Here is a 25,756-nt window from a genome sequence, read left to right as displayed (position 1 = left end):
TAGGGGGGGGATTGTATAGGGATTTTAATAGGGATTTTATAACTTTTCTAAAAATAACAGGCTTATTTAATATATATTTTAATTGTTTTTAGATATTTATTGTATAGTTCCGTTTTTATTGCCTGTAAGCCGCCCTGAGTCCTTCGGGAGAAGGGCGGGGTATAAATTAAAGTAATAAATAAATAAATAAATAATAAATGTGTTACAACTAAGATAAAATAAATTAAATATTGCCATTTATTTAATGCTGCAATAAATGCAACCCCTAAATACTAAGATTGTAGCAGTTGAAACTTTCAAGATCAGCTGCTAACATTTTGTGGCAAGCTTCCTACATTCATTCATTTCAAATTTGATGAAATCCCACTTTAATCAAACAAATTTGGACAGCTAGTATGGCATCAAAACAAAAACCCAAAATTAAGAATAGTTGTAAAAAATTTGTTGTAAAAAGCTTGACTGGGGGCTAATGTAGATTCCTATGCTCAGAACTTTGGGCTTTAAAATCTTTTGTATGACTATAAATAAAAAGCTAATATATAAAAAGCATAAATCCAGGAAGCTTCAAGGATTTAAGTAAAGGTTGAATATTGGGATGGGATTTATTATTAAACAGACTGCCATTGTCTCAAGCTGTAGATGCTCAAAGGTGGCAGCAAAGTTTTATGCACCACATTACTTGCCCTGAAGTCCTTGAACTGGTTTGCTGCCATAGAGAATGCTGTCCCATTGCCAATGTAAAGAGTCATGGGCCAGCTACCAGATAGCTTTGTACACAAAAGAGGAAGTAATAGCATCTTGTTTTAGGTTCAGATTGTCTCCATCAAGTATCAGAGACAATATGAATAGTATATGCAGAATAGTCATAATAAAACAAGACTGCACTCTTTAACAGATCAGATAGATGACTAAGGGGGCTGGATGCTAAAACATATGAAGAACAGTTGCAAGAACTGGGTATGGATAGTCTAGTGAAAAGAAGGACCAGGGGTGACATGATAGCAGTGTTCCAAAATTTAAGGGGCTGTCACAGAGAGGAGAGGGTTAACCTATTTTCCCAAAGGACAAACAAGGAATAATGGATGGAAACTGATCAAGGAGAGATTCCACCTAGAAATAAGGAGAAATTTTCTGACAGTGAGAACAATCAATTAATGGAACAACTTGCCTTCAGAAGTTGTGGGTGCTTCATCACTGGAAGCTTTCAAGAAAAAACTGGACAGTCACTTGTCAAAAATGGTATAGGGTCTCCTACTTGAGCAGGGGATTGGACTAGATGACTTACAAGGTCTCTTCCAACTCTGTTATTCTGTTTACTGTATAAGCAACCAAATGCAGCCTCAAGTCTAATTTCAAAGCTGTTTTGAATGGATAGAGTTTAGTACTCTAGCCTCTTCTAACACCAAAGAAGAGAAGGTGAATGAAAAGAATTAGAAAGAGAAGGAATAAGCGGCCAAATTCAATTTTTGTTCTGCCTCCCTCTCCAACATTTGGTTTAGTTCTGGGCATCACTGACATATACAGTATTGTGGTTCCTTACTCTGAAGATGTTTTCCTCAAAAAACAAATAACAAAGGGTTGTCTTTCTCCTTTTTACATCATGTCTTCCATGTCTATCTTATAGCCAGAGGACATCTGAAATGGAAAACTGGCAATTTGCCCTCCTTGCCCTCTCTACTACTGCCCTCCATATTTGCAGTCCAGCAGGAACTTGCAGATTTCTTTTATACAAAGAGGATGCTTATTCTCACGGACTCAAGTTTGAACACTAAGCAGAGAAAAAAATGTTCATTATTCTATAGGGACCATTTTTAAGCATGCTTTTTATTCTTGACCAGAAGCTCAGAAAACTCAGACAATATAAAACATCTTAAAAATAGATGTTGGATTGTAGTGTGAAGAAGGCTTCAAAGAAGATGCACAATTTTAACACTGTTGATGGTATTGTCAGATATCGTTTGTATCCCATTAAAATTTCCTTGCAATCCTCACATGTGAATGGAATTATAGCACAATGACCACTTTTCAAAGTTTTAAAGAAAAAAATGAATAAATGTACTGCCAAATTTTTGTAGACATCTTTGAGGATTGAACACACAATGAGCTGCATGGACAATAGGGCCACCCGCTAGACAAGAAGGAAAGGATGACCAGTGTGAAAAAAACCTTTAATGAATATTTATTCTACAAAGAAGCAGACTTTAGTCTGATGTTATGCCAAACCCAGAGGATTTAGTGTTTTAAAACAAAAGGAACAGAAAAGGAAAAGATTTAACTATGGACTACTTTTTAAGACGTCCAAGTGGAAAGATGAGGTTCCTATATGAAAAATAAAAATAAAAATGCTTTTTCAAGAAAGTCAGGATATTGAAGCAGATCAAAGGGCTATTGTAAAATAAGACAAGGCAGATGCTAAAGTGTATTGAAAAGGCCATTGCAGTGGAGGTCATAATATCTATTATGTGCAAACACCTTTTGCTTCTAATTTCATTGAATGGATTTGAAATGTCTATCCTAAAACATCTTAAGAATTAGCAATAAAAACCTAAAGCAATATCATAATAACATTTAAAAAATCTGCTCATTTGAATGAAATATTTACTTTACTGTAATAATATATTCATAATAATTATGTCATGCCTTCTTTTAATTAATACAATTATATTTCATAATGGTGAACAAGCTCATGGTATCCTTAAGAAAAAACTTTATGGAAAGCTATGGAAGATTGTATTTAATTCCAAACATCTTTAAAGAGACCTGGCTGAATATGGATTGCAACTAAGCTTTTATTGTAATGAAGGAGAGGAAGTCCTTAACAACAATGATAGGCTCAGAATGAGTAAGAAAGATGGTATAAAATTTGTATTCAATTCATGTTCAGTTCTCTGGGATATTTTTTGCATGCCCTTTTCTCTATACAGATACTTTGGTCTCCCTGTTTGCATGTTCACACAACCTATTCACAGAAGTCCCAAAGGTGCTTTTTCAGGAGGTAAATTGACTTTCTTGTTTTTCGTTGAAGATGTTTCACTTCTCATCCATGAAGCTTCTCCATCTCTGACTGGATGATGGGGAATGGAAGAATTTATAATCCTTGCAGACAGGTGGTCATTTGAATTCTTTTAGAGAGTCATTGAGGCCACCTGGAAGTTTATTTGTGTCATCAGGGACACCTGAGTAGTGCAAATGGGTGTGGGGCCTTCTTGGAACTGCTGAAAGGACTATGTTGTAGACTGGAGATAGATGATGTCATATCCCTCCCCCTCTGTTGAGAGAGGGCTGTTCAGTTTTGACATAGATGGACTCTGACCCTTCTTTCAAACCAACGATCCTCTCTGTCCAAAATGTGAACTTTTCTGTCTTCGAAAGAGTGGCCTTTGTCTTTTAAATGCTGAATCTTGTCCTGATTGGTTTGTTTTCCTATGTTGTGCCATGCATTTATGAAGTGGTTGTTTTGTTTCCCCAATGTACAAGTCTGCACATGGCTCACTGCATTGTACTGCATATACCAGTTGCTCAGTTTGTCCCTGGCTGTTTTATCCTTGGGGTGGGCAAGCTTCTGCTTTAGTGTATTCATGGATTTGAAGTGTGCATATATGTTGTGTTGGCTGAAGAACCTGGTGAGCTTTTCTGATATTCCTGCAATGCACGGAATGACAAGGTTGCTTCATTTATTGTTTTCTTCTTTGTTATGGAACAGTTCCTGCCAGGTCTTTATGGTCAACATAAAATTTGCTACCCCAATTACTAACCTTATTCTGCTCTGTTTCAAGTTAATGACTTCCTTTAAGATTTTCTATACCATGTAACTGTCACTATAAGGGGATGATGGTTCAGCGGTTAAAGATGCTGAGCTTGTCAGCTGGAAAGTTGACAGCCCAGGTTTGAGATCCAAGCACTGCACAATGGGGTGAGCTCCTGTTACTTGCTCCAGCTCTTGCCCACCTAGAAGTTTGAAAGCTTGCAAGTAAATAAATAGATACCACTTTGTTGGGAAGGCAACAGCATTCCGTGCGCCTTGACACATAATTGTGCTGGCCACGTGACCACGGAAATGTCTTCAAATAATGCTGGTTTCATTGTCTAAGAAAAGGAGATGAGCACCACCCCCAAGATTCAGACATACTGGACAGGGCAAACGTTTACCTTCTTTGTAACTATCATTAGTTGTTGCTAGTATCAGCTTAAGAAAAGAAATACTATTTTAAAACCCCTACAGCCAAAAACAAAAAGGCTTTTCTCATTAGCTGTAGATGAGATATAGGCAATATCATGGGAATAATTGAGAAAATAGTAATTCTCAAAACATTGGCCAAGTGAAAAGAGAAAAGCTATTCTATATCCCAATTAAGGTTAATGTTGATTAATGAAGCCTTTCTGGGATCTCTTTTCAAATATTTTGAGAAAACTGCCCATTTTCTAGACACTGGGGCATAATCATAATTTCCATTTTTTCAAAAAGGGTCAAAGCTGACTTCCCTATTACCGGCCAAGTAATCTCTTAAATATAAAATATCTAGAATCTGATTGGATTACAGTGATTAATGGAGGCTTCCTCAATAGATTGATGGTTACTTTTCTTCCTATATAAATGGCATGATCTGGGGGTGACGTTTACTCTGCAAAGGCAACTTCTTGTTATACAGAAAGGACTTAAAGAAGGTTGTAGCTTCTTAATTGGTATTCAAATTATTTACGTTTGAAGCCTTAAAATTAGCCAATCGTTTCTTATTAAGCAGTGATGATCCCATGGTCCTACTATGATCTATTTTTTCTTTCCATGGTCCTACTGTAATCTATTTTTTCTTAATCACTCTTAAACAATATTGTGCTGCTTCTCACACTGTAATCATTTACAAAAGAACAACAGTTCTGGCTTTCCTAATAAACTCAAAGATGCAGAAAAATATTAATGATTATGATATCAATAAATTTAAAACTCTTAAACAGCATTGACACCTACATTGTGTTATGCATGAAAGATCAGGACCACACATGAAACTCCAATTAAACTCAGTTATTACTAATCTTGCCTATGCACAGGTATCTACTCCACTAACAGTAAAGACTGTCTTGGTGTTAGAAAGGGTGAAAGAAATTCAAGAAGGGTTGGACTTTGTGGCTACATAGAGACTGGAGGCTGATTCCTCTTTTAACTTTTTACATGGGATTATATCTTACTAATCTACTATATATGAGGATATCCTGCTCTGATTCTGCACAATATGATACATTTTTTTAAAAAGGCATTGGCCACTTGACAGACCACTTGACAAGATATTAGACTTAGATATATAAATGTAAAATATATAGTATCACATCCAATATAATTTTTGCATTATGTTCATTTTCAGCCTTAGTCTCATTAAGTGACAGTTAGAAGTAACCATTAGACATAAATAAGTTTTTAATTCCTAGTGTGAATGCAACACTGTACTGCACTGTAAATAAGAGATGTGGCACTATTTCCCCTTTAAAAATTAAAAAGAACTGTTTGTATAGCACAAATTTGTATAACACAAATTATAATAACATTGTTTCATTGTGGCTTAGGGTCAGCAAGGAAAAAAATCTAGTCGTGCCAGGAATATTAAGGTTGCAATAAATCAGAGACAGTGAATGAGGTTAAAGAAAATAAGAATATAATAAGTCAGGTCAATGTGGATCAAGTTATGGTAACTCAAGTCTAACAAAGTAGCTGGTATCAAAATAAGTCAAGTTGGGATAAATCAGTAAATGACAAATCAAATCAAGGTCAGTCAATTTCCCATTTATATAGTTATATCTGGTTCTATTGAGCAATGATCAGGACCTTGGATAGATCCCAATGGGTTCTGCTAGCTTAAGTGATAGAAAGAGGTCTCATTGAAGAACCAGAATCATCTTAAAGGTTGAAAAAGGCCAGCAAGGACTGACCTGCCACTGGCTCCACCCCTGCCTTAAAAACTGTCTGTGGCTAATTTATACTTTAGAAGAAAACAGTGCTACATAAAATACTACTAATCCTGAGACAGTCATGCATTCAGACTATAAAGAGAGGTTCAAGAGGTTTTGACAGCCTGCAAATTATTCAGACCTGAAGCTACAAAAGCTGGGCAGGAGCTGAATGCAAAGAATATGAATTTTAGTTTGCTAATTTTTGATACCGGTTGAACACAGTAATCTCTAATTTGCTTTTTCTCTTGTATTTATTTTGCTTGTCCTTTGGAATTTGATTTTGAAAATACACATGGGCAAAATAATTTTCACATACTGCTAATAGAGTTAAGGGAACCATAATAGTTTCCATTCAGTACTGACTCACAAAAAATCACGCTATTTCCATATAATGAAAGCAGGAAATAACTGCAGATCATCAGGAGGAGCAATGAAATCTTATGACTGGAATAGATATCCACTAGAGGCAAAACTGAGATCATCAGGATCATTTTCACTGAATTAATATATTAACTTATGTCCCCAGCGGCCTTTACTTTTCACAATATACCAGCTCTTTGTGATTATTTTTTATCTTTTAAAATGAATTAACTGTTCACATGTATATAATACAATAGTGTGCAGATTTGAATAAAGATATGCAGAAGGAATACTTTGAACTGGGATGAAGAATTATCTACTAAAGATAAATAGCAGAACCTCCATAGCTCGTTCCCATGGATTATAATAAAGATTAAAAATATTTCTCTGAGGCTTTAAAGATGAATTTGGCAATTTGGAATCAATACCAACTGAAATAACACATATATTTGCTTAATCTTATGTCATTTTGCGTTTATTCATTCTGGAGAGGAATTAAATACCATGAAAACCACCATGCCTCTCTTCTATGAACAATATTCCTTCTAGCTTCTACGTATAGTAGAAATACTTAAAATATCCTCATAGTATAGGATCCTATCATTTTCAAAATGTCATTATATGTAACATTTTAATACTTGCCACTTTAAATGGGGAAAGTAACACAGTGGCACTTTATGCATTCTTACATTCTCTGCATAGATATTTTACAAATTACAAATATTTATCAAATGTATAGCACCTTAAAACAGCCTTATTTCCTACGTATTGTAAGTAATATAAATATATATTTATTAGCATATTATTTATTTATTTAATAATTGCATCTTTATTAACATGCATCTTTGTTTATGAAATATATGTTATAGGGTACAAATATGGACCCAATAATTTGCGTACAAATATGCCATGCAATATTTGTTAGGGTCTGAGAGTTGCATAAAAATACCCCAATAACTTAATTAATAGCAGCATATTTAGCAAGGATAATTGTTTATGCAATCAAACTGAATAAGATAATGAGTGTAGTCCATTAATGCTGGAACTGATACTATTTTAAGGATTAATATCAGATGTGGGTTCACATACCTATTTTACCTCCTTCAGTGGTTATAAAATTTTAAGCTCTGAGGAGGCACAAGGACACACATATCACTTTTATCCCTCCATGCTTAACATTTCTAGGAGACATGGGGGTAAGCTCCAAGGGTGTCTACAAGCTATTTCATTTGGTAACAGTCCCATTGGAAATGTATGTGCATGTACAAACATGCTGAAAAAGCCAGGACAGTCATATGAAACTAACAAAAAAAGTGTCTGCTTTCACAGAATTGCTTCGTTTGCACTAATTATGCAAAGCATCTCTTTTGAATGTTTTGCACAACTCTGTTAGACTCTGTTTGTGTGCTTGTCTTTTTCATTGCAGTAGTAGAGAGGATAGCAGTATGAGTTCACTGTTTTATAAATGTGATTAATGCCATTAGTAGTTTATGTATGTTGTTAACTTTCACTCTGTTAGATTAAGAGAGAAAGAGTTTTCAAACAGCAGATCATTTTAAAGTTCTATGCAGAGATATAAAGTAAAAGGTTTTCAGGCACTCACTTGGGAAAGTGACTCCCATTTTCTGTCAAGACAAAGCCTTCTTGGACCCGTCTTCTAGGATCACGATGTACTAGCCATTATCAAGAGGCATAGACATAAAATGAAGAAAGAAGCTCCAAAAAAATAGTGTCTAACATTGTGCTAGTAATACCAAAGGCTTTCAATGAACCGTAACAATTCTGAGGGATTTGTAAGAAAAGCCAGAAATCCTGGATGCAAACAACATCTAGTTTAGTCTAGTTTAGTTTACCACTTTGAAATGTTAGTAATAACAAAATGTGGATAATTGAAAAAGAATTTTGTGGGGTTCAAAAGCTTATGTGTTCCCACCAGCAGAACATGTTACAGAATTGACTCACTAACTGTTCTTGCATAACAAGTGTGCCTCCTATTTGATTATATAGTATTGTTGCCGTGTCAACCTACTTTTAACTTCTATATATTCGGCATTTTTCTAGAATTATGGATTCACATAATATATATGCATGGTAAATTTCCTGCCAAAAAGTATATCATTAATAATAAAATCACCATCCGTCAATTGCAAAAGGCAGCTTTACTTATAATAGCTTACATGTTGTGTCAATATCTTTAACACTATCAAATAACAATATCTGCCTATTCCAGGTCCTTGGAAATGACTCAATAGGTGGATAAAAATACCAAATGTAGTCTAAACATCTGGCTGACTGTGCAACCAACCATAATATATTATGATTGCCCACTCCAAAAAGACTCTAATAATGTAACCGAATCTGTATTCTTAGACTTCATAAGTTTCTGTGATGTAACATGGCCAACAGTGATGTGCTTAAAAATTGCAATATTGATTTCAGTATGTTAAAGATACACAGGGGAGGGAAAAGAAAACATCAGTGGGGCAGATATGAAATGAAAAAAATGAAATTACCAACACTGTCAATTTCAAAGCTGGTTTGACCTGAGAAATGGAATTGCTTTAAATTAAGTTATCCTTGTTTCAGTATTTTTTTCAACTGTTTAATTCAGTATTTATATATGCATAGGTTCATTCATGGAGTTATGAATTACGAGATTTTACTAGTTCTTTAGATTTTACTAGTTCAAGCATTGTGAATCTTAAAATGCTTTTGTGAATAAAAAATATTACTGACAGAAAGCAATGGTTTTAGCATGAGAATGGCTCCCTTCTGGGAAAATGAAGTATAACAGAAAATATAACTCTTGATGCCAGTCAGATATCCTCTCAACAACATTCCTAAGAAAGATGAAGTGGGAGAGAGGTGCTTCCTTATAAACAACGTATGCGCTGTACTATGTAAAGATACAAAAAACCCCCTCAGAAATTAATTTATTCAAAGAAGTTTGAAACAGCCCCAAATAACAGCTGATTCTCTTAAATTCAGCATCAATGGACAGATTGTTGGAACACAGACAAAATTTACCCCATCTAGATAAGGCTCATAATTTTTTTAGAAGTAAAAGATATGATTTTTCTTGATGCTTTTTTGTCTCATAACAGGTTTTTTTTAAAAAAGAAACTAATCTATAGACAGATATGTCTATTTATCTGCAATATTTCTATCTTTAACACTCCCTTGTAATTTTTCACATTAAGAAGTGCCCTAGTGGTATTCTGAAAGCAAAATGGCTCTCATGCTAAATTTTGATCAAAGATCAAAGGAGCTGCAATAAATTTCCTTGACTGCTTTAACTGTAGGGATTTTTTTTTTTTTGCCAAATCATGGCTTCTTAGAGAAGGAAAGATTTATGGGAGAGAACTGATATGCATTTTTGTCTACAGATACGAAATAAGGTAAATCCTGCAGCTTAACTGATTATGAATGCAGAGATTCGCTTTTAAGCAAAGGACCACTTATGAATATACTGACATGTGAAGCTCTCCTATATTTCTATGGGAAAATTAGACTTTTGTTTTGTTTGTTTGTATGTTGTTTGTTTCAGTTGGAGAAACTATTATCAGTATCTCAATACTATTCTTGCAAGATATAACATTATATCTTTATAACATTATATACATTATATAGAAAATGACCCATCCAAACTTACTTCTTGACCTTACCTCTATGATAGTCCTTAATACACAACAAAATATAATTTATGTGCTACCAGTTATGACAAATAATGATTGGAAGGCCATAAATCTGGATATTTCAGTATTACTGAATACTGAAAGTACAAATAACCTTTAAGTTGGTATCTGAAATTATGCCTGCACGATCACTTGTTTTGACTTTTACAGTGTTGTTGACTCATTATGACACTTTTTAATAACTACCCACAGGCTTATCCTTGCACTAATGATAAAGAATGTGAAGTTGGGAAGTACTGCCACAGTCCCCATCAAGCGACATCTGCCTGCATGGTTTGTAGAAGGAAGAAGAAACGTTGTCATAGAGATGGCATGTGCTGTCCTGGAAACCGCTGTAACAATGGTATTTGCATGACTCTTAATTTTTAAAAAAAAAAAATATAATGAAAAGTGTCAAATATTTTAGTGATTGATTCTCATATTTGTTCTTCAAGATTTGCCAAGTATGAAGCGGATTCATTTTGGGAACATTAATGGTCATTTTAGAATGAGAGAAATAAATGGAGAAACAGTTGATTTCTTGAATTCATGAATTATCAAAATTGCAATGGAACTTTCTTTCTCATGAATTAGACCAGTGATGGCAAACCTTTTAGAGACTGAGTGCCCCAAAAATGGCCCTGGCCCTGGCCCTGCCCTGCCACCCACCCCTTCTTTGCCCCCACTCCACCCCCCACCCCACCCACTCTACCAATGGCTGCCCCATCCCGCCCCACTCCCAGCCCACCCCCACCCTGCCACCCATCCCGCCCTCCCACAGGGCCACTCACTGCTTCCACGGGCCACCGCAGATTGCCCAGGTGGCCCAGCAGTGCCATGGAGGCCACGCCCTCTGCCCACACCACGCAGCATCAACTGCACACAAAGGGCGGAGTCTTGTCCCCGCTGCCTGGCTGCCATGTCCTTGGCTGCGCTGCTCCGTGCAGGCCGCACTTGGGGGCAACTCTCCTCCGGGGGGCCTGCTGGTGAGGAGGGGGTCATGGGGGGAGGTGGGGCTGGGGTGACGGCATGGGTGCCCACAGAGAGGGCTCTGAGTGCCGCCTCTGGCACCCATGCCATAGGTTTGCCACCACTGAATTAGACATTCCTTCTTAACCCATTACTCCACTGTTTCTCTCTCTCTTTTTCTTTTTTTTTCTTTTTGGTCTTTCAAATGTGGAATAATCTTACCTGGAGGGATGTGGCTTCCTTGCAAACTTCTGACCATCTCACAACTCACTTTTGAAGAAGGAGAAATAAGAGAGTAGAGGAAGGGGTGAAATGTTACAGCATGGAGAAGAGTAAAAGGAGGGTGTAGTAACCACCAATCACTAGGTTGGAAGAGAAAGAATCTGTGCTGTTTGTTATCACAGCATGGCTATCCTGGGAGAAAAGCACAAAAAGTAACTTAACAGCCTCTACTGTTTTGCAGACTTTCATATTTTAAGAGCAGTTTAAGATGAGCTTATTGAAGGCCATGAAATAACCTTTTCTCTATTTCCTGTCACTTTACTTTAATGAGTAAGAGCAATTATCTTCAAAAATGAAAGCCAGATTTCTGGAGTTATATCAAGTTATATCATCCTTCCTATTAAAGATAAGCTTTTAATTTGTATTAGGGATTTCTTTATTTCTAATTCTTTAGTAACATTGCATGGTGATTTCATTGGTTTGGTTGATATGTAGTTTAAAGTTTAATTATTAAAAGCAAATGGTAAATCTTTTTCTTGTTCATTAAAATTGTCCTTTTATTCATGGAGGTCATGCACATTGCCATTTTAAGGGGTCATACTATTACAGAACTTGAGAGCCATTGCACCACTTCAATGAAAGGGACTTTTGTCCTACTGTAACATTGGGCATAGTGTTTTACCTAATCTACAGTGTTAGTGCCAGTCTCTTCAGGAAAGAAATCTACTCAAGCATAGGCTTCCATAGGCTCCATAAATTGAATTCTCCATCCAATTTATGGAGAGTGAAATGAAAGACGGCATTCTCTGTCCCACTCATTCAGACATGCACACATTCTTTGACTATCTTGCACTTGAATAAGTACAGTAGAACCTAATTTTGATCAAATCCTTTGAAATAATTTCTAAAGTAATTTTTCTTTCAACAAATTGAATCAGTGATACAAGAAAAAATATATAAGGAAATTATTTTACCTGGGACTATCATTATTTAGATACCAGCATTATTGGAGGTCTGATAGAGAATCCTATATGAAAATCATTACTTCTTTGTATATCTGGAATCAGCAATATAATGTCTATGGAAAACTCTAAAATTTTATTATTATCACTATCATCAAAGAGTTTATTTTAATTGCACCAAATCTTTTATCACGATTCTTCCAGAAATGGCATGAAAATTTTATATTTGCAAATTTGGAGGGGAGATGCCTCAGGCATGAAAAAAATCATGAATTGTTGCACATGAACAGGTCACACCTGTATACACATACACATATATACATACATACATATAAAATCAAGTGAGAAGAATAACAAAGTATATATAGTTAATATATTAACTGTTGTCAGTCATTCATATTTAGCAATACATTTCCTGTGGAATGGTTTCTACTGAAATTTGGATTTAATCTAATTAAATATATTGTGTTGAGCCAGACTTGCTTTTTAAAGTAACACTGGCAGCCCATAAACTGGTGTCTTGAAATAGATGGTTCTTGGGTTTAGGACATTCATTTTATCCTTTTGTTTTTTCCAAACCAAAAATGGGCTCAACATTGCAATTATACCAGTTTCAGGAATGCTCTGGGGACTGCAGAATGAGACTGGGCAGATGCATGAGCTCCACTGCCTGCAGGTTGTCAAATCTTACTTTCAAATTGTTCGTTCTCAACTTAGTGACTGATTGATACATTAAATCCAAACACTCTATTGGTTGGAAACTGAAATCCTGCTAAAGACCAGCCTCTCAGCCTCAGTACCCCAACTGCAGTTTCCTGATAATAAAATTAATCAGTGCTGTATGGGACAACCACGGAAGACATCAAACATACATCAATTTGGGTATTCATTTTCTTCATGAAAATTAACAGATTCTTCGTTTGTGGCATTCCAGATATGTTATTAACTGTTGTAATTTCCAGCTCTAACTTGCTTCATTCATTGATTTAGGTATTTGTATACCAGTGACTGAGAGCATTCTCACACCCCATATTCCAGCTCTAGAAGTACCTCGTAATAAAAAAAATAATCACTATCCCACCAAGGATTTGGGCTGGCAAAATCTAGGAAAAGGACAGTCTAAGCTGACACACGCAAAAGGTAAGATAGCTTGATTTATAAACAGTCTGAAGTGGTTTTATGAGAAGGGAAGAACATCTTTTTGTAAAAACAGTAAATTCATGTATTAACATTTTGATTCTCTTAAATGATAGGCTCCCTTTAGGTGAGAAACAGGAGACCCTTAGAAAAATAGCATCTCTTTGAATGTTGATAATGCCTATTTCTCTATCCTCTATGTTGGTCCTGTGCCCAACTATATATAAGATCATATTTGAAGGCATCCTTCCCATATCTTTAAATACTGAGGAAATTTTTCCCACTAAGTACCATATTCCTCAGGAATAATTAGTTTGAGCTTTGTGTGATCAAAGTTTTATACTAATGATTATTTCAGATAGCTTCATAGCATATTCTCTCTTATTTAAAACAGTGGGAAAGGGGAGAGATGGATAAAAATGGTCACCAGTATTCTGTAAGTCCCACTATTTAATAGTTCTTATAGAAGTGTTCATAATTGAGCTACATATGGAATAAATTATTGGCTTGTTTATTTATTTATGGGACTAGAATATATTCTGATAAAGAAAAGAATGGTTGCCATTCAATTCAACTTCTCTAACCATAAATAAAATGTTCTCCTTATGTGGCCTGAAAGATCTTGCAGATACATTTAAACAAATTTATATTGATCATAATATATTTGGAAAATGCCAAAATCACTATGTAAGAAACACATTGCTTTTAGTATGGGAAAAGATAAAAGCTAAAGTTTATATGAAAATACCAGGATGGCTTTCAATAATGGAAACTTTTGTTCACCCAAACCTAACTAACTCTGAGAAAATTGTAAGAGTTGGAAGATCAGGGTATTGATTTATCATAGTGGCCTCAATTGCAAATACAGCTGAGATATGAGAAAGATGCTAAGATACATGGTTTTGTATAAAGACCAGACAATGTTAGATCAGATATTGTTGACTTCGGATGAAAAGCTGATTAAGAAACTGTATAATTTTCTATTAAATTTAAAAATGGCACAAAAATGGGACAAAAAATTTTGGGTACAATATAGAATTAGAAAAATGGCAAAATCTTTGGGAAAGAAATTATAAATTGGCAATGGCAAGTGCTTATAAAGAAAATTTATATAAAATGTTTTATATATGGCATTTACCACCTGCTAGATTAGCAAAAATGTTTAAAAACATATCCAGTAACTGTTGGAAGTGCAACTAAAAATCAGGCACGTACTACGATTTTTGGTGGATGTGCCCTAAAGCAAAAAAATTTGGACAAAAATACAGATTTGGCTAGAAATGATATTAAAAAACATGTAGATTTTAAATTGGAACTATTTTGATTAGGTATATGATCAGGAAAATATGATAAAAAGGTGTATATTATTGCATGTATTAACAGCAGCAAGAATTGTATTTGCTCAGTACTGGAAAAATGAAGAAACACCATCTGAAGAAGAGATAATCAAGAAAATACTGGACTGTGCAGAAATAGATAGACTTACATTGAAGATTAAAGAAAAAGAAGACACAGAATATTTTCAAATATGGGATGTATTTTATGAATGGCTGCAAAAATGGGGTAGAGATTAGGAATTTAATGTGTATTATTAAGTAAAACAAATGGACCCAGACAACATGTTGTTTACTAAGCCCTTATGAATTGTAAATGTAGAAAACTAATAAAATATTACAAAAAAAGAATATATTTGGAAAATAGCTGCCCAATTGTTTTATTTGTCCTTCCTAGGATTACTAACTAATGAAGGTTTTTGGTTTTTTTTAGGTCATGAAGGAGACCCTTGCTTAAGGTCCTCTGATTGCACAGAAGGGTTTTGTTGCGCTCGCCATTTTTGGACCAAAATTTGCAAGCCTGTGCTACACCAAGGAGAGGTATGCACGAAACAGCGGAAGAAAGGTTCCCATGGCTTGGAGATTTTCCAGCGATGTGACTGTGCCAAAGGGTTATCATGTAAAATCTGGAAAGATGCCACTTATTCTTCAAAAGCAAGACTTCATATGTGCCAGAAGATTTGATGCGGGATTTGAAAATTGTCACCAGCAGGCCTTGATAAGTGTCTACTGCATAGACTATGGTGGAAAAAATAATTGTAAATAAGAAATGACTGGCCCAAGTATCTTTTGTGGCAAGAAAAAGCATCATCCCCACATGTGTTATAATTCTGCTTGGAAGTACGACTGAGAACAGATGGATGTTATTTTTAGTGTGACACCATTCTACATTGGGGCCAAAGATTTGCAACAAAGCTCTACTGATAGTCTTGTGGTTTCTCCATATTAGGTAGTTTATCCCATTTTGATGATAAAATAGGATATATTTACAATACAGAGCAGGACTTTGCCAACATATATTTCTATCAACACATTATTGTGTACTGAATAATAACTACAAAAAGTCCCCGGTAAACTAAAAGTATTAGAAATACAGGAGGAAGTAACTGCATGTGTGACTATAGACTTTATTGTTTTACAATCCAAGTCCATCACTTGCATAGGGATTTTTAATCTCCACCAAGATACATGAATAGAGACAGTTAAACTAGGTTTACAATCTAGATTCATATTTCTCAACCTTAGCAACTTTGCTATACTGGCTGGGGAATTTGGGGTTTTGAAGTCCCATATATTAAAATTGCCAACAGTAAAAAAAACACTTATCTAAATTCATATAAATGATATAAACAGACTTCATAACTCAAACTGGCTCTTCTTCATTTATTGTAGCTAATGGCTGCCATTAACTTAGTTTATTGGTTTATTCATAGCCACAGGGACTTACAGTGAAAACAGACTATTCATTACTATATCCAAAATGGAATGATATGCTAAGATGCTGGTTGTAAATATGCATTATGAATTATTCTTCATTTTTGCCCTTAAAGTGGGCAGGATCATTAAACCTGTTTTGCGAAATAATATGTTAATAAGGGTTTTAGATCAGAACATAAACCATGAGATATCAGTGTTAAAACACAAAAATAGCAATAACTTTAAAAGCACTAAGATTAATATGGAGATGTGTCATAAGAATACAGTGAATATGTTCTGAATGCACCTTAGGAATGTGGTTAGCATTGGCACTACTGGATTGCTGTATGTATATCAATGAATGCCAGTGGAATTCACTTCAGCAGTATTAATGGGCTAGTAAAATAGACACCAATTTCTGCTCTTTCCCTCCCCATTCACCATCCTTGTATGTTCTTTCACAGTGCTGATATCCCCATGATATGATCTGGGTTAAGTTTAGGAGGCTGATGTTTCCTCTTTGCTTAAAAGGACAAAAGAATTGTGTGTGTGTGTGTGTTTGTGTGTGTGTTTCTAATTCTGTTCATTTTTGTTTTATTTGGGGGTCTCCTTCATGTGAGTTTAATATGCTGAGGCAATATGCCATTTGTAATATCTGTTTAAAATGGAGTAATCAAAAATAACCACCAACAACAATAGCAACAATGTCTTTTGTAGCTAGCAATTTTTTTCCCTGACTTTCTAAAGCCATGAAATGACCATGTTTTGCAAAAAATTAAAGTTTATCTGTAATTAATTTATATTTCAAAACCCACAAATAAATATCAGCCAAATGCTACATGTTTTTCATGTCTATTAAAAAATACTTTCAAACCATTTTCCATTTCAGTGCCAAACTGCAACTTCAGAAAGTACCTAAATTATCTAAAAGCATATGGTAGTGGTAAAGTGATCTGCAGCCTGTCCTTCGTTTTTTATACACAAAAAAGGCAAGAAAGTGGATTTTGGCAGAGGTGTTGATAATTCTCTAAGTTTTTGCTTTAGAAACAGAATTCCATAAACCTTTGATGGAATTCAGAGTAACCATGAAACTATGCTAACAGTCCAGTTGGTAGAGTCCTTATTCCAGTGTTAATAGGATATTATATGTTCTAATTCCCTCCCATATTATTCATGTAGTTTATTTTAATGTACATGATCTAGGAGGAAAAAAGGATATTACTTGCAAATTTGTTTTATGAATGTTAGACAGAATTGCTTAAAATAAAAAGTAGCTTTGACAGATAGTAGAGAGACAATGCAGGTTTAGCTTTTTCTGGCTTAATTGTTCTGCTTAAAATATCCCAAGACATTGCCCCATCCATCTATGTTTCAGATGTGTATTTTCTTTGGCAAACTTCTCACTGGAATCTCATTCAAGAAAAGCAGCTTGAGGAAGAAATTAGAAAACTGTTTTTAGAAGAAGCACATCAATCGTTCCTGCTACCAAAAGATTATTAGTTCTGAAGCACCAGATTGAATATTTAATTTTTTTTCTCAGTAATAAGACACTTATATAGAAGCTTATTTAAAGTTTATAAAGTTCAAATGATTTAGGAGTTTAATACAGGAAGCTCTATTCAGTTTACTTCAATACAATGAAAATAGGATGGAGATGGACCAATTGTGTCACTTCCTTTGCTTAAATAATGGAAGCAGGTTACTGACATCCTTTTACCTTAGCAAGATTATTGGAAAGAATCCTCACCCTCTCAGCACAGCTAATAGTAACAAAGTACATCCCTGCCTCATTGAAATGTTATCTGCATGCCCTTCCCCACTTTATTTTTCCCCATATCTAGTATTTGAAATAATTTATTTACAGGAAATGTTTAATGAGATGTATTTTCTTATAGAAGAGGTTTCCTACAGAAAGCTTTGTAGCAAACTGTACTTGCAATTTGTTGACTTTGTAATTTAGAAAGAAATGTATAATAAGATTAAATATATTAAAATGTTTTTCCACACTTTGTCCTGGTATTCTTTCTCCATCTCCTAAAAGGAAGTGCAGAAGAGAGGGCTATGTATGAAATGTAACACATCACATTCAGAATTTATTGCAATTAGTATGCAATGTTCTACTGTTGGTCAAAGTCACCTGGAATTTTCTGGGTTTCTGTTTCTGTTTCCATGGCACCATTTCACATATTGAGATAATGATCATGCCTATCTTTGATTTATCTTCTTCATACTAAATATACCTGACTCTCAATAATTTCTCATCTACTTAGCATTAGAGAAAACATCAAGAAACGGGTGAATTGAAAGTTTCTTTCTCTTTTATTTCAACGATTAACTGGTCTTAAAGTTTTCCTGGATTCCTCTTTTGGCATTTGGTATGCTGCCAAAAACCATTATATTTCATTCAATATTACTCTCTCTATCTGAACCTCTGACAGATGATTAATTCTTCATTGTTTTATTTAATGGGATAGGTTTTTTTAACAGAATGTACAGAATTTATGGGAAGGGCCCACTTTCATAGACCCTGGAAAATAGCCCAAATTTTTATAGGACTATATATTTTCAGAAATAGAGAACTCAGTTATTGTGAGTTCTTTAATTATTCCTGCAGACCACTGTCTGAATGTCTCTTCACTTCTCTTAAAACTACGACCATGCATTCTTTATACTTTTCATATAATCAGCCAGATTCTTTGTCCATGTTAAACCTTCGGCTCTCTGATTTTCTATAACAGTGGTGGCGTGCCAGAGGCGGCACTCAGAGCCTTCTCTGTGGGCACCCAGGCCATCGCCTCAGTCCTGTCTTCCCCCACGGCCCCCTCCTCACCAGCAGGCCCCCCAGAGGAGAGTCGCCCCCAAGTGCGGCCTGCATGGAGCAGCACAGCCAAGGACATAGCAGCTGGGCAGCGGGGACAAGACTCTGCCCTTTGCGCGCAGTTGATGCTGCAGGCTGTGGGCAGAGGGCATGGCCACCATGGTGCTGCTGGGCCGCCTGGGTGATCTGCAGTGGCCTGTGGAAGCAGTGAGTGGCCCTGTGGGAAGGTGGGGTGGGCAGTGCAGTGGGCTGGGAATGGGGCGGGGCGGGGTGGCCATTGGCAGGGTGGGTGGGGTGGGGGTGGAGGAGCAAAGCAGGGGCAGGCGGCAGGGTGGGGCCGGGGCTGTGTTTTGGACACTCAGTCTCTAAAAGGTTCGCCATCACTGTTCTATAATGTTGTCTGATTGAAGCGGTTCAAAGTTTGCTCTCATTCTTTATGCCTATGGCCTTGCTGTGCATTTCAGAATTTTCATACGGACCAATACAACTTAAGTTGTTTCGTTTTTAAAACAAGGACATGTTAACACAAACATTTGAACTTATAACCTTATTGTAGAGAAAACTGAATTTTGCATTCCTGTGATAATTTCATAATGATTTGAAACTTTGGGGGATTGATACTTTATTGAATGCTTTGTGAAGAATGACTACTTTATATACATTATAAAAGTCCTATGTGAAAACTCATTTCTGTGTAGAAAATTAAACAAATCCTGCATTTATGTCACAATTTGTGGCAATCAGATATACACATATAATACTGCAGGTGCATGCAGTGATCTGCAAATATGTAAAACGTGATCTGCATGTGGGAATTATATGTAATATTGGTCGTGTGAAGCCTACAATCTGAGAAGCATATCTGTTTTAAATCATTCACTACAATTAGTTGTGTTTTCTTCGTATTGTAAATCTAATGAAAGCACAAAGTTGCACGTTACAGATTAAAATTTGGGAATTCATTTAAGTAAATCCACAAGGATTGTAGAATGGAACTAAGTGAAATCAATTATACTTAAGCAAAACATGAGTAAAATTTCAATTCTTATGATAATCACTTAGTAATATGAATCACTGAATACAAAGGAAGTAATTTTGAGTTACCATATACAGGATTGCACTGGAAATTTGCAATCTATCAAAGAAGTAAATAGTTATATGTTACTTATATGTAAGGGTGGAGGTCTATACATATGTTGTATATAGTATGTTTAAATGTGCGTTATATATGTGTACACTTTGAGAGCAAGCAACTAAATTTCATTTTTAATGTGTGCCGTTGTGCCCACAGTAAAAAATGACAATAAAGGTTATCTAATATCTAATATCTAAGTCAATTTTTGTGAAATGACTGGGTTTTCCTATAAGAAAACAAGAAATGTATAAAATAAAACAAGTGTCTGGATTCAATTTGAGTTGGTTACCGAGAACAAAGGTTTAATCTTCCAAGCTCTCAGGTTTATGCTGGAACCCACCATCAGGGAATTTCTCTGTCTCCAGAATGTGTGTACACTTGGCTGTTCTACACATTGTATTTATATGATTCCTGGCTGTATGTAGCTTTTAGTTGTTATTTGGGGTGTTGATGGCTGACTATTAAGTTGCTAATTGTAATTTTCAATGTCACAAGGAAGTTACAATTAATGTCTTAATAGCCAGCCATCACCAACCCAATTAACAGGTAAAAGGGAACCATATTTATACAACGTGTTGTTGTTAATTGCGAAGTCGTGTCCGACCCATCGCGACCCCATGGACAACGTTCCTCCAGGCCTATACAACATGTAGAACAGTCCAGTTCACATATTCTAGAGAGAGAGAAGTTTCCTGAGAATGGACTCCAGCATGAGTGTGGAAGAATATATCTTTGATCCCGCTGACCGACTGAGATTGGATCCTGCAACATTCCCTGGGACACTTATTTTTTACCTTCATTCGTGAAAAATGTTTCTGTTTTAGTGTTAATTTTAATTTGTTAGTCCATTTTCTCCAGATGAAATGCCATTCACATTCATTCTCATAAATCATAACTTCACCTACTTAAAAGAAGGATGAAACCATTTCATCCAAAAGAGAATCGCCAGTGGTTTCTTTGAATGAAACTACTTCCCAACTTCTAATTTGGTGAATTCAATATTCTAGTCTAACTAAAAAAATTGAACTTAGGAAGTAACAATGAAGTCAGGTTATACAGATAGGGTGTGCAAGCTCCTGTTTAAAGACAAGGCTCAATGTTAGGAAAAATTCTATTCACTCATCTAGATTTCTTATTTTCAGAGATAATTTCCTAAATTGCTTGAAGGTTGCTAGTGCAGGAGAACCATTATGAATTGTTTTGTTAATAAACAAATATATCTAGCCTTTATAAATGAATTTACTGTGACATCTGTATAATATGGCACTTTGCATATATACAGAAAAGCATAAACAGAGGAGCATGGATTAAAAACAAAAACAAACATTATAAAAAACAAAAACATACATAGATAAACATCATCTTCTCTTTGTAGTTTTCACTCATGGAAAGAACATGAACCTTTTGAACAAACTCATGTTCTGCTAAAATCTGGATTTTCATCAGCAGGAAGCAAGTTTAATTTCAGTGACTCTTACTACTTTCATCTCTCAAATTCTCTTCCAATTTCATAACTACTGCCTCCATCAACATAGCCTCTTCTAGTATAACACTATTTTCCAGTTCTGTACTTAGATCTCCCATGTACACAAGTTCTTTCCCCTCTGTTTATTTGTAAGATTTATAGTCCACAAGGAGCTCAACGGTCCTATGTGGCAAGTTGGAGAGAAAGAGAGCACGACTTCTACAAAGTAGTGAGCTCCTGTGGCCGAGGGTAGACTTGTATCTAGGTCTCTCTGATGTTGAGTCCAACAGCTTAATCCTACTGACTTTATCCAGGAAATATGAAGGTAGTACATGACCCCTACCCATTCCTTCCCCCCATTTTTCCAGGTAAGACTCATTCTTTTGCCAAGAGACATTCTAGAGTCTAGCATTTGGGAGTCGCACAATGACTTTTTAAGGGACATGCTTTTTAAAATGCTAAATTTGAATAATATTAACTGTAATTAAATGTGGAATTACATTTAGTTAATTTCTCTAATTAATATTTAGTTAATATTAAAGGATAATATTAAAAGGCTAATTTGATGAAAAAAATCTTTGGAAGAGTTCTGGTGACTACCCTCTAATTTGATCAACCACATGGGCTTTGGGTTTCTGACCCAGTGTACATGTATTCCAGTCACATGTCATGAAGTGCAGGTCAAATACAATGTAAATTGCTCTGGGTACCTGAGTTACAGAAACTGGGAAGTGTTTGGGGAAGGGGAGGGTTTTTTATTAGAAATATATCACATACTGAAACAGGCAAGTGTTCCTCAGAATGACTGCTCTGTATCACAGTAAACTCCCTAAGTCAGGGCTTTTTAACCAGTGGTACGGGTACCACCTGTGGTACATTGGCACCTGACAGGTGGTACGCGACCATCCTAGAAAAGTGGTAGTGGGGGAGGGGAATGAGCTGAACCGGTGGCAGCACCGCACAAGCCTGAGCGAGAGATGGCTGGAGCTGCAGGGCTGTCAGGGCTCAGCGGAAGTGCCAGGATCAGTGCCACTTTCCAGCTGATTGGCACTTCTTCGGGGCTGTCAAGCTCAGTGGAAGCACCAGGATCAGCGCCAGGCTCCAGCTGGAGCTTGGTGCTGATCCTGGTGCTTCTGCTGAGCCCAGAAGAAGTGCCGATCAGCTGGAATGTTGCAGCCTCTCCAGGATCTTGTGATTTACATTCAAATGCTTGGCAAGTGATTCATATTTATGATGGTCACAGTGTCCCAGGATCATGTGAAGTGGTTAAAACCTGCTGCAACCACCCAGCAGATGGAGGGAATAAAAACCAAACAACCCCCTCACCCCACCCCTGCTGCCAATCCTCAACAGAAATGCTCACAACAATGAAAACCTCGGACAGGAGGAAGAGCGCCGCCGGGTGGGCAGGCAGGTGCCTTGCTCGGCTGTGGCTTGGGGAGCACTTTTTTCAGTGCCATTGTAACTTTGAACAGTCACTAAGTGAACTGTTGTAAGTCGAGGACTACCTCTACTTCATCACTTTTTTCCTTTTCCTTTTTTTTTGATCATCATGTTTTTCACACCTTGCTAGGCTACTGGTGGTACTCGGATATTGCCATATCCTAAAAGTGATACAATGGGTGAAAAGGTTGAAAAGCCCTGTCCTAAGTCATAAGCTGGAGAATGGAATGTAGGAATGCTTATGAAGGGTTTACGCAGGATCTAGAAATGATTATCTTCTTCAAACTGCAAAGCAGAGACAGACATCCATACACAATTCTTTTCTCTCTACCAGCTGAGGGAAATTAATTTGAACAATACAGCAACATATAAGTTTCCCTTCCTTGCTGTTCAATTTTGCATAAAGAGTAATCTCTTTATTAATTCTATAAGAAAGAGAGAAGCTGATGGTAATAGAATTTGGGATGCCATTAGGATCCGAAAGATTGAATTCAAACACAGTATTTTCTGAAATCTATTTATATGGATATATTGTTTGTTTGTTTTTCATATCACCTTCCATTTATTAGGGAAAAGGAATGCCTTCTCTTCCAAAGAAGCTTGTTTTTCAGACTACAGAAGAGGTGAAAATGTTTTCTATCTTTCTATTTTCACACACACACAAAAATCATAATGACAGGCCTTTGTGTGCATAAAGAAAGCAGCAAATTATTTTAATCCAAGGTTCTTTTGTTTCACTGCACTTTGGAGTTTTCCATTCAAGTCAAGGTTGTAGGACTGCCAGAAGAGCTCTGGGAACACTTGTTTCTTCATAGCATTTCCATTTGGACAGAAAGACAATTTTTCAATCTAAAGATGAATCTTAGGAAAAATCACCAAGGATGGCTTAGATCTGGGATAGACAGAGGGATTAATCTTTGTCCAGTTTGTGTTTGTTCATAAATCTATTCCATTCAGGTTTCACATTAATCAATGATTTTAAAATATATATATATATTAGCATGAAAACTTTCATACAATGTGATCAATCAACTGGTATTTTTTAAAAGCTGATTTTGCATATGGAAAATAAACTGACTGAAAGATTTAGCTTGGGCCAGAATTGGGATTTCAGAAAATAAATGAACTCAACTTGGACTGACACCAACTTGGGTCCTAAATCTGAAGTGAAAATCATACCTCTGGTTGACAAGTATGGGAAAATTACAGATAGATGTCCTATTTTCTTTTTAGTGTTTAACAGAATGGGATTAACTTTTCAGAGCCAGCAAGTTCCGGTGACACAGAAATAAATGCAGAGGCTTTGTAACTAACTTTTAAAAAATTATATAGGCTGGAGAGATAGTGGTAACTGTACGTCAACTTATGAAAAGTTGATCTTGAACCTCATTTCAACATTAATTTATTAGTTCCTATCATCACTCAATCTTAGAAGATGGTAACCTTGTCTGGTTAGTATTTGGAAGAATGACCACTATGGAATAGCTAATAGTGTAGGCCAGACTCTAAAGTGTTTTTTTTTTTAAGTCTCAGAAAAAGAGAATAGAAAACTACCTGAAATGGTATGTGGGAATGACCTGGGAAAAAGAAGGGAAAACCACAGTTTAAACAAAGGAGGAAGTCCAAAGGAGGAAGAGTGGAGAAAGCATTTTGGAAGGGATTTTCCCTAGTTTTTGGAAAGGTAAAAGTGAGGGATTGGAAAGATATTTCAGAGTTGCAAGATTCTGTTAATGTAGCCTTACAATAAAGATAGAACTAGTATTCATTGCCATGCTTCTTGTCTGGACTATTTCAAAGAGCTAACACCACCTCTGTACAAGATGTCTCTATGTAGATACCCAGAGACAAACCAATTGTTACATATAGCAGGGCTTTTCAACCTTTTCACCCATTGTATCACTTTTAGGATATGGCAATATCCAAGTACCACCAGTTGCCTAGCAAGGTGTGAAAAACATGATGATCAAAAAAAAAGGAAAAGGAAAAAAGTGATGAAGTACAGGTAGTCCTCAACTTACAACAGTTCACTTAGTGACTGTTTGAAGTTACAATTGCACTGAAAAAAGTACCCCCCAAGCCACAGCCGAGCAAGACACCTGCCTGCCCACCCGGCGGCGCTCTTCCTCCTGTCCGAGGTTTTCATTGTTGTGAACATTTCTGTTGAAGATTAGCAGCAGGGGTGGGGTGAGGGGGTATTTGGTTTTTATTCCCCGTCTGCTGGGTGGTTGCAGCAGGTTTCAGTCACTTCACATGACCCTGGGACACTGTGACCATCATAAATATGAATCACTTGCCAAGCATCTGAATGCAAATCACAAGACCCTGGAGATGCTGCAACATTCCAGCTGATCGGTGCTTCTGGGCTCAGCAGAAGCACCAGGATCAGCGCCGAGCTCCAGCTGGAGCCTGGCGCTGATCCTGGTGCTTCCACTGAGCCTGGCAGTCCCGAAAAAGGGCCAATCAGCTGGAAAGTGGCACTGATCCTGGCGCTTCCGCTGAGCCCTGACAGCCCTGCAGCTCCAGCCATCTCTCGCTCAGGCTTGTGTGGTGCTGCCACTGGTTCAGATCATTCCCCTCCCCCGCTACCACTTTTCTAGGTGGTCGCCATGTGCCAATGTACCACAGGTGGTACCCGTACCACTGGTTGAAAAGCCCTGACATATAGCATTTTCAAATGAATATGAGTCAAGAATTTGCATAGAGCTTTTTGCACTCAAGTCAGATGCACTGTGGTGCTTCCAGGTCGAAAGGATTAACTGATGACATCACTGTTGCCCTGGACCACCGAATTGGGGATTCTTCTCATGTCCCCAGCAGGAGCTGGAGTGAAGGCCAAGAACTCAACCTTGGCCCACGGCAGTTCTCAGGTCCCGAACTCAGG

General features: G+C 36.5%; 1 protein-coding gene across 1 annotated transcript in view; it reads left to right on the top strand.

Moving 5' to 3' along the window:
• DKK2 (dickkopf WNT signaling pathway inhibitor 2) overlaps positions 1–18,004 on the top strand; it is a 54,102-nt gene extending 36,098 nt beyond the window's left edge. The window contains exons 2-4 of the mRNA XM_015810169.1: positions 10,188–10,338; positions 13,118–13,267; positions 15,032–18,004. Of these exons, the coding sequence (XP_015665655.1) occupies positions 10,188–10,338; positions 13,118–13,267; positions 15,032–15,282 (552 nt within the window). The 3' untranslated portion in view covers positions 15,283–18,004. The remainder of the gene's footprint in view (positions 1–10,187; positions 10,339–13,117; positions 13,268–15,031) is intronic.
• The last annotated feature ends 7,752 nt before the right edge of the window (positions 18,005–25,756 follow it).

Source organism: Protobothrops mucrosquamatus, unplaced genomic scaffold (genome assembly GCF_001527695.2).
Source record: "Protobothrops mucrosquamatus isolate PMUCROS unplaced genomic scaffold, P.Mucros_1.0 scaffold_4, whole genome shotgun sequence".
Taxonomy (NCBI): domain Eukaryota; kingdom Metazoa; phylum Chordata; class Lepidosauria; order Squamata; family Viperidae; genus Protobothrops; species Protobothrops mucrosquamatus.
Note: the sequence above shows the minus strand (reverse complement) of the source record. Positions and strands in the feature narration are given on the sequence as shown.